The sequence below is a fragment of the Somniosus microcephalus genome, chromosome 28, assembly GCF_052327205.1.
Source record: "Somniosus microcephalus isolate GS21.2 chromosome 28, FLI_Smic_1.0, whole genome shotgun sequence".
In the NCBI taxonomy this organism is placed as follows: Eukaryota; Metazoa; Chordata; class Chondrichthyes; order Squaliformes; family Somniosidae; genus Somniosus; species Somniosus microcephalus.
Window position 1 is genome coordinate 45,688,271 of NC_141014.1, and position 9,824 is coordinate 45,698,094.

A 9,824-nucleotide genomic window follows, 5' to 3' on the forward strand; every position below is an offset into this window, starting at 1 on the left:
TTGAGGGAGGGTCAGGACTGGCAGCTCAATATTCCGGGGTATAGAATCTTCAGGCGAGACAGAGGGGGGTGTAAAAGGGGAGGGGGTGTTGCAATATTAATTAAGGAGTCAATTACTGCTGTAAGGAGGGATGATATATTAGCGGGTTCCTCTAATGAGGCCATATGGGTAGAACTTAAAAACAAAAAGGGGGCAAGCACTTTGCTGGGAGTGTACTATAGGCCCCCAAACAGTCAGGGGGAGATAGAGGAACAGATATGTAGGCAAATCTCAGAAAAGTGCGAAAATAATAGGGTAATAATAGTGGGGGATTTCAACTTCCCCAATATAAATTGGGATAGTCAGAGTGTGAAAGGCTTAGAGGGTGCAGAATTCTTAAAGTGCATCCAGGAGAGCTTTTTGAGCCAACATGTAGAAAGTCCTACAAGAGAGGGGGCGGTACTGGACCTAATTCTGGGGAATGTAGCCGGGCAAGTGGTGGAAGTGTCAGTAGGAGAGCATTTTGGCGACAGTGACCACAATTCGGTGAGATTTAAGGTGGTCATGGAAAAAGACAAAGACGGCCCGGAAATAAGGGTTCTAAATTGGGGGAAGGCCGATTTTAATATGATAAGGCAGGATCTGGCCAAATTGGACTGGGAGCAGCTACTTATAGGAAAATCCGCATCAAAACAGTGGGAGACTTTCAGAAGGGAAATAGAGAGAGTACAACGCCAACATGTTCCTGTAAAGGTCAAGGGTGGGACCAACAAGCAAAGGGAACCTTGGATGACAAGGGATATACAAAAATGCATTAGAAATAAAAGGGGGGCTTTTGGCAGTTACAAAAGACTAAAGACGGAAGAAGCCCTAGAGGAGTATAAAAAATGCAGGGGCATACTTAAAAAAGAAATTAGGAGGGCAAGGAGGGGCCATGAAATAACACTGGCGAGCAAAATAAAGGAAAATCCTAAGATGTTTTATAAGTATATTAAGGGCAAGAGGATAACCAGGGAAAGGGTAGGGCCCATTAGGGACCAAAGTGGCAATCTGTGTGTAGAGCCAGATGATGTAGGCGGGGTTTTAAATGAATTTTTTGCATCTGTGTTCACTATGGAGAAAGACGATGCAGACATAGAAATCGGGCAAGGGGGCTGTGACATACTTGAACATATTAGCATCGAGAGGGAGGAGGTGCTAGCGGTTTTAGCAGGCCAAAAAGTGGATAAATCCCCAGGCCCAGACGAGATGTATCCCAGGCTGCTGTGGGAGGCAAAGGAGGAGATTGCAGGGGCTCTGACACAAATTTTCAGAACCTCTCTGGCCACAGGGGATGTACCAGAGGACTGGAGAACAGCTAACGTAGTACCATTATTCAAGAAGGGTAGCAGGGATAAACCAGGGAATTACAGGCCAGTGAGCCTAACATCTGTGGTAGGGAAATTATTGGAAAAAATTCTGAGGGACAAAATTAGTCTCCACTTGGAGAGGCAAGGATTAATCGGGGATCGTCAGCATGGCTTTGTCAAGGGTAAATCATGTCTGACAAATCTGATTGAATTTTTCGAGGGGGTGACTAGGGGGGTGGATGAGGGAAATGCTGTGGATGTGGTTTACATGGACTTCAGTAAAGCTTTTGACAAAGTCCCGCATAGGAGACTGGTCAAGAAGGTAAGAGCCCATGGGATCCAGGGTGCCTTGGCGCGTTGGATCCTAAACTGGCTGAGTGGCAGGAGGCAGAGGGTGATGGTCGAAGGTTGCTTTTGTGACTGGAAGCCTGTGTCCAGTGGGGTACCTCAGGGATCGGTGCTGGGTCCCTTGTTGTTTGTGATCTACATAAATGATTTGGATGAGAATGTAAAAGGTATGATCAGTAAGTTCGCAGATGACACGAAAATTGGTGGGGTGGTAAATTGTGAGGAAGAAAGCCTCAGGCTACAGGACGATATAAACGGGTTGGTCAGATGGGCGGAAAAGTGGCAAATGGAATTTAACCCTGAAAAGTGCGAGGTGATGCATTTTGGACGGACAAATAAGGCAAGGGAATACACAATGAGTGGTAGGACCCTAGGAAGTACAGAGGGTCAGAGGGACCTTGGTGTACATGTACATAGATCCCTGAAGGCAGCGGAATAGGTAGATAAGGTGGTTAAAAAGGCATATGGGATACTTGCCTTCATTAGCCGAGGCATAGAATATAAGAGCAGGGAGGTTATGATGGAACTGTACAAAACGCTGGTGAGGCCACAGCTGGAGTACTGTGTGCAGTTCTGGTCGCCTCACTATAGGAAGGATGTGATTGCTTTGGAGAGGGTGCAGAGAAGATTCACCAGGATGTTACCTGGGATGGAGCGCCTCAGCTATGAAGAGAGGCTGGACAGGCTGGGGTTGTTTTCCTTGGAGCAAAGAAGGCTGAGGGGGGACCTGATTGAGGTGTACAAAATGATGAGGGGCATAGATAGGGTAGACAAAGAGGAACTTTTCCCCTTAGTAGGGGGGTCAATAACAAGGGGGCATAGATTCAGGGTAAGGGGCAGGAGATTTAGAGGGGATTTGAGGAGGAACTTTTTCACCCAGAGGGTGGTTGGAATGTGGAACTCAATGCCTGAAAGGGTGGTAGAGGCAGGAACCCTCACAACATTCAAGAAGCATTTGGATGAGCACTTGAAATGCCATTGCATACAAGGCTATGGACCAAATGCTGGAAAATGGGATTAGACTGGACAGGGATGGATGGGCGGCGCAGACACGATGGGCCGAAGGGCCTCTTTCTGTGCTGTAAAACTCTATGACTCTATGACTCTATGAGAATGTTTCCAATGGCCGGGGAGCACAGAACCAGGGGCCACAGTCTAAAAATAGCGGGCAAATCATTTAAAACAGAGATGAGGAAGAATTTCTTCACTCAAAGAGTGGTGAGCCTGTGGAATTCCCTGCCACAGAGGGCTGTGAAGGCTAATTCAATAAATATTTTCAAGAGAGAATTGGATATATTTTTGAAGGCTAAGGGGATTAAGGGTTACGGAGAAAAGGCGGGGACGGGGTACTGAACTGGTAAGATCAGCCATGATCTCATTGAATGGCGGAGCAGGCTCGAAGGGCCGAATGGCCTACTCCTGTTCCTATCTCTATGTATCTATGTATCTATGATAGGAACACAAACCGAAATACTGCAGATACTGGAAATCTCAAACAGAAAATGCTGGAGACACTCAGCACGTTAGACAGCATCGGTCGAGAAAACACGAGACACTTGACCTTTCAGGTAAAAAATCACTCCCCACATCAGACCCAGGGTTTGCAGGAGATTAGGAAACAGTGCAAACTAAACACAGGACTTTACAGCTCTTAAATTTTGGAGGGATAAAACTCCACATCGCACTTTACAGTGACGGAGCAACAGATTCTGTCTGAAGCTCCCCACTGATCCACTTTCCATTTCCCCAACTCGTTGTGGGCTGGTTTGCAGATTCACTGCAGACTGACTGGTGTAGGTCAGTCTCTTTCAATCTATTGTGGTCAACATTGTGAACCTTGGTATCACGGACTCATTCTGGACCCACCAAGATGCCCATTAATTCTCCAAGAGACGGGTTAACTTAGAGCCGGTTGTGCTTGACACCATCTGCATGGTGGAATTTCTATTTGCAAACTCATCGAACGCTTTGAGTTATGTTGTGTAGCTCTGATTCTGAGAACAGAGACGCTTTCAGATTCAGTTTGAGGAAAGTCAAAGAAACCAACAGCAATGACATCACAGAATAATCATCCAAACCTCTGTATTCCAAAGCTCTGATTGGCTCTGGGTATCTCAAACCCCACCCCCTCTCCTTTGTTAATTGGTGCCTGAATGCATGGAAGATCCTGACTGGCTCTCAGGGATTGTCAACCATCATTGGTCATGCCCGACCCTGTTGAAATGCAGGCTGTCCCACTAGTATAAATACAAGAGCTTGTGAGAGCAAAGGTTCGGTTGATACAACAGTGGAGTTTGAACTTTGCTCTTTTCAACAGGAAGAGTTAAGATGGCCTCCCAAGTGCGTCAGAACTACCACAAGGACTGTGAGGATGCTGTCAACAAGCAGATCAACATGGAGCTCTATTCCTCCTATGTTTATCTTTCCATGGTGAGTTTTGTATTTTTGGGCTCCTATTTCAAAATTAAGGCTGTGGCATCATTGTATTCTAAGCAGGTAGAATTTCTCTAGGTCAATGAATGGGCTTTCGGTCAATGAGTGGGCTTTAGAGTGTCTCTCTCTAGCCCTTCCCAGTCTTAATCCAGTGATCTTTCAAAAGGCCTCATTCCCTGCTCTGTAATACCTCTGTTCTATTCTGATGTTTATATCTGAAACTAACTGCAGGGTTTCATCAAGTTTGTAATGGAGGATTCAGCTTGAAGATTCATAAAATTGGTCAGCTTTTCCAACTTGGATGGAAACAATTAGATTTAAGTGGGTGACTAGTTAGTGAAACATTGGCTGGTTCTGGCCAGTTTTTTCCCTCTGAGTGAATCCTGTTCACAGAATCACAGAATCACAGAAACCCCACAGTGCAGATAGAGGCCATTTCGGCCCATCGAGCCTGCACCGACACATATCCCACCCGATCCCCGTAACCCCTACACCAACACATATCCCACCCTATCCCCACGTATTTAATCCCCCTAACACTAAGGGTCAATTTATCATAGCCAATCATCCTAACCCGCACATCTTTGGACTGTGGGAGGAAACCGGAGCACCCGGAGGAAACCCACGCAAACACGGGGAGAATGTGCAAACTCCACACAGACAGTCACCCGAGGCCGGATTCGAACCCGGGTCCCTGGTGCTGTGAGGCAACAGTGCTAACCACTATGCCACCGTGCTACCCAAACGCACTGTTCCCTGACCGGGAATCGAACCCGGGCCGCGGTGGTGAAAGCGCCGAATCTGAACCACTAGACCACCAGGTGCACTCTCCTGAGGCTGGTGTTAAACTACTGAATTTTAGATTTTGTTTTTTTTCCTTTACTAATTTTAGACTTCCAACTGGGTACAAAAGGAGATACCACAGATAATTTGAGTGTAGTTTGAGTGCTTTATTTCAAGAAGCATTAATGCTCACTAACATTTTCTACTAACATGATCTCTTATTCTGTTGAGGGACTTTAAACCTATTCACAAAGGATTGGGGAAGTATTGGAGTGTGTTGCTACCATGGATGAGATCCATGTCTGACCTGTCTCCCTTTCCATTTTGTCTCCACCCGCAGTCCTATTATTTTGACCGGGATGATGTTGCCCTGCGTCACTTTGCCGAGTTCTTCAAGGAGCAGTCACATGAGGAACGTGAGCACGCTGAGAAACTGCTGAAATTCCAGAATCAGCGTGGGGGGCGTGTGGTCCTGGAGGACATCAAGGTTAGATTCAGCAAACTTTGAAGAATTTCCCTGAGTTTGTGAAAAGTAGGCTAGTTACCTAATATTAGATTATGCCTGACCTCACAGATTTACTGTAGAGTCATGGAAGTTGTGCCTAGAGGAGGATTAATGATGAATTTTCAGAAGGTGGGAGATTGCTGGCTAAAATTGGAATGCATGGAATTAGAAGCAACCTTGTGACCCCAGTAAAACTAGGTGGAGCAGGAGGCAGTCGGGATAAAATCGACCACTGGATGGTGAAAACTAGTGTATTATGATCTAGATTTGCAAATGGTGTTGTATGCTAAGCTAGGGTCTATAGTGAGCTCCAGAGCAAAAATTAGTGGGTAGGGGTTCGACTGGAAGGATGTGGTTGCAGTAGTCCACTTCAGATGTAAAAATAGGAGTATGAGTGAGGGGATTTGGGGTGTGTCCCAGTACAGATGTCACTAGAAGCTAGCTTGCAGGTACAATGGGTTAACTGAATGGTGGGTGTTCTGCTCAGGCAAGGAAGAGTTGCTGCAATTAATGCTAGATAGACCTCATTTGGAATATTGTGTTCCTTATTAGGATACCCCACCTTAAAGCATTTAGTGCTGTGACTAAAGTCCCAGTAACTCATTACCAAGATAATTCTTGGGATGAACTGTCTGGTTAAAATCTAGAGAGGAGGAGTCTCCTGGATTAGAGTATCAAGAATTACATTGAGCTGTGATCTGACTAACTCCTGAAATACCCAAGTCTGTGTTAACTAATTTCATCCACTAACTCAATTAGCTCACTAGGTATTTTTTTTTCCCCTCAATTCTGCCCCCCTCCCCCAACCAACCCCCCAAACTCTCAGAAACCAGAGCAGGATGAGTGGAGCAATGGTCTGGAGGCGATGCGGAGAGCTCTGCAGCTGGAGAAGGATGTCAACCTGAGCCTGCTGGATCTGCACAAACTCTCCACTGGGAACACTGACCCTCATGTAAGTTCCTAACGTCTCATTTAAAGGAAGGATCTACAGATGTGCAAGGCTTCCGTGTCCTTGGTGTCCCAAAACACTTTACAGCCAGTTCAGTATTTCTTGAAGTGTCATTATTGTAATGTAGGAAACATGGCTGTTAATCTGCACACCAAGATCCCGCATGCAGAAATGAGAAATCTCCAGAATCTGTTTTTATTAAGTTTGTTTTATGATAAATATTAGCCAGGACGCTGGGTGAAATTCCCCAGTTCTTTGAAATAGTTGTAAGATGTTTCGGGATGTCAGTTTTAAGATTCTGCCCCGAGAATTCTAAGTGAGTGATTGAGACAAATGTGGATTCTGACTTCACTCCACTTTATTGAGATCAAAAAGTTACAATACAGTGTCCAAACTAAACTTGTTGCAATACATTGCCTGTCACCACTAACCTATACTGTGGATGGGATATACCTATGATCACCCACAGATGGTCAGTTCATGTTGATTGTAGGTTCTTTGGGCCAACCGACCAAGTCCCACCCCTCTTCCGACAGCAGCCCTATCCTGGTAGGTGAGATGACGACTGGTCACACCACCTCCTTCTGACTGCACTGAAGATATATTTTTTGGTCGTTGTCTTTTATTCTTCTCCATAAATCAGTCTGGGTGCTGCAAAGGGGCATTCCCTTCTTTCCCTGGTGTGAGTAGAGTTGGCATTCTTCCATTGTCCAGAGTCCATTGGCTATTGTCAGTTATTAATGTCTTTATCTCTTATCAGATTCTAGGCCACTTGAACAATGTCTGAGGGTTTGCAGAGGTGATCAGCAACACAATATGCATTGTGCAAAGGTTGTTTATTTGTGTTCTGTCTTGCAAGCCTCCTTTCAGCATGTCTTGATTGTAGCTTTGTAACACCTCATTGTCTACTTCCTTATCTGTAAATAGCTTCTAGCTGCAAAAGTTCAATTGATTATGGAATTTGCCCAGCAGCATGGCCTTCGGTCAAGCATAATGACAGGCAATTTTAATCAGCAAATGATTCTTTGCTACTGAGTACCATGTCGTCATCATCTTCTTCTTAGGCAGTCCCTCGGAACCGAGGATGACTTGCTTCCACATTAAAAATGAGTTTGTAGGTGACTGAGTCCAATGCAAGACCTACAGTCTCTGTCACAGGTGGGGCAGATGGTGGTTAAAGGGGCGGGTGGGTGGGGTGCTTAGGTTGACGTGCACTCCTTACGTTGCCTGCGCTTGGCTTCCGCTTGCTCCCGGCAAAGAGACTCGAGGTGTTCGGCGCCTTCCCGGATGCTTCTCCTCCACTTTGTGCAGTCTTGGGCCAGGGATTCCCAGGTGTCGGTGAGGGTGTTACACTTTTTCAAGGAGGCTTTGAGGGTGTCCTTGAAGCGTTTCCTCTGCCCACCTGGGGCTCTCTTGCCATGCCGGAGCTCCGAATAGAGCGCTTGTTTTGGGAATCTTGTATCGGGCATGCGGACAATGTAACCCGTCCATCGGAGCTGATTGAGCGTGGTCAAATCTTTGATGCTGGGGATGTTGGCCTGAGCAAGAACACTGACGGTGCGCCTATCCTGCCAATGGATTTGCAGGATCTTGCGGAGGCAGCGTTGGTGGTACCTCTCCAGTGCTTTGAGGTGCCTGCTGTACATGGTCCATGTCTCTGAGGCATACAGCAGGGCAGGTATCACTGCTGCCCTGTAGACCATGAGCTTAGTGCCGAGTTTGAGGTCCTGGTCTTCAAACACTCTTTCTCAGGTGACCGAAGGCTGCACTAGCACACTGAAGGCGGTGTACCATATGGGCAGAAGACCTCATGTAATGTGTTATCCCAAGACAATACCTCTGACATTGCAGCTCTCCCTCAGTACTGCAGTGAAGTGTTGACGACCTTCACTCCATTCTCTGAAATGGGACAACTGAGGGCTTTCTGACTCTGGCAGTGGTACCAGTGAGCCACAGCTGACATGTGATGGTTTTTGGGTGAGTTGAAGGTTATGGTGGGAAGTTAACCTGTTTAATGATCTTTAGAAATATCTCTCTGCCCAGTAGGTTTGTGCTGATCTTTCATGAGACATTAACATCAGCATCTCAATGGGATGGGGCCGTGCATAAAACAGATTGAAATTGGGGCACCAAAGGATTAAGATTTAACTAAAGGGGGTTCTGCTTTCTAATTCTAAATTGGTAAAATGCATTACTCCTGGAGTAAACCTGATCTGAGAAAATCCACCAATCTTTCTGCAGCACTTGTAGCAGTTACACCGACCATTAGAGGATAAACAACAATCCCCATGGGAGGTGAAGCTCAAAATCCTTGATGTCTCCTGAGCTAATTGTACTTTTCTCTTTCAGTTGTGTGACTTCCTGGAGACCCACTACTTGGATGAACAAGTGAAGATGATCAAGAAGCTGGGAGATCACATCACCAACTTGAAGAGACTGGGAGCCCCTGAGAATGGCATGGGAGAGTACCTGTTTGACAAGCACAGCCTGAGTTGATGGGGATTCTAGAACTATTAGTTCTATACATTGTGGAAATGAAGTGTGACCAACTTCTAGTGGTTGTGGTTAATTCCCAGTTTTATCATCTAACTGTCACAGTACATGGAAATAAAATTTATTCCTTGAACTGGTTTCTCTTAATTGTATAATTAAATAGCTGATCTAGTTGATCACTGATCCCACTGCATGATGCACACCTGTGTAATGAGCTAAGTTTAAAATATAGAAGTTCCTCCCAGTGTCCAGGATGGCTGTGCCCACATCTTCAAATCATCACTTGAGAGGCTTCTAATGGTTTCTGAAATCTCATTAACCATTCCTGCTGAATGATTTTTATAACACCTGTTGGCAAAATGTCAAGAAGCTGTGGAGGTTTAAACAAATAAATGGGGAAGGGAGGAGGAGCTGAATTAGTGCCTTCAGTCAGGAGAAGGGAGAGTACGTGCCTGGTGTCCTGCGTCAGACTCTTCCCGGTCAGGGCAAGTGTGGGGGAATGACCTGCTACTGAGCTGTCTTAACATTTGACTAATGCCACAAGTCACTCACTGGCTTGCCAAAGCTTTGACATTTATACACCGTACATCTTAGAAACTTCCATTTTGGTAGGATGTCTCTGTTTAACATTCCCTTTCTTCCCCACTGATGTATGAAAACTACTAGGCACTTGGTCTAAATGTTAAACAAAGCTTTAATCAACTGTTTTACAACATGGAGGTCTAGTTGTGTCCTTCACTAGTTCCTGTGCATTCTGGGCACGTGCTTGAGTATTTATACTCTCCCTGGACAGTGCCACCTGTAGGCTGCTCAGTATTATTTCCTAAGTTTTTCTTTCATGAATGACTGATTCAGATCACCCACATTACTTTCTTTTTTTACCCCCAGGGCACTACTTGATGTCCAGGATTGAATAAACCACCAGCCTGTATAAACCTATACATCAAGCTGCAGTATGTCCTATTGGGTTTTGTTGGTGCTGGGT

At 45.6% G+C, this 9,824-nt stretch overlaps 1 protein-coding gene across 2 annotated transcripts; it reads left to right on the top strand.

The window, feature by feature from the left end:
* The first annotated feature begins 3,923 nt into the window (after window positions 1-3,923).
* On the top strand, window positions 3,924-9,382 carry LOC147099723 (ferritin heavy chain, oocyte isoform-like). 2 transcript variants are annotated; one of them, XM_085969119.1, is made up of 5 exons: window positions 3,924-4,106; window positions 5,233-5,379; window positions 6,224-6,349; window positions 7,107-7,177; window positions 8,696-8,778. In XM_085969119.1, exons 1-4 carry the CDS (start codon window positions 4,005-4,007, stop codon window positions 7,131-7,133), a joined length of 402 nt encoding a protein of 133 aa, XP_085825245.1. In that variant the 5' UTR covers window positions 3,924-4,004; the 3' UTR covers window positions 7,134-7,177; window positions 8,696-8,778. The 2 variants fall into 2 exon arrangements, with proteins under 2 accessions (XP_085825245.1, XP_085825243.1); XM_085969117.1 differs by lacking the exon at window positions 7,107-7,177 and having other exon boundaries at window positions 3,932-4,106; window positions 8,696-9,382.
* Window positions 9,383-9,824: the final 442 nt, after the last annotated feature.

Coding starts and splice junctions, on each gene's coding strand:
- LOC147099723 (XM_085969117.1), top strand. CDS start 4,005: ATGGCCTCCCAAGTGCGTCAGAACTACCACAAGGACTGTGAGGATGCT. Junction 5,380..6,223: donor TGGTCCTGGAGGACATCAAG/GTTAGATTCAGC, acceptor CCAAACTCTCAG/AAACCAGAGCAGGATGAGTG. Junction 6,350..8,695: donor CTGGGAACACTGACCCTCAT/GTAAGTTCCTAA, acceptor TTTCTCTTTCAG/TTGTGTGACTTCCTGGAGAC.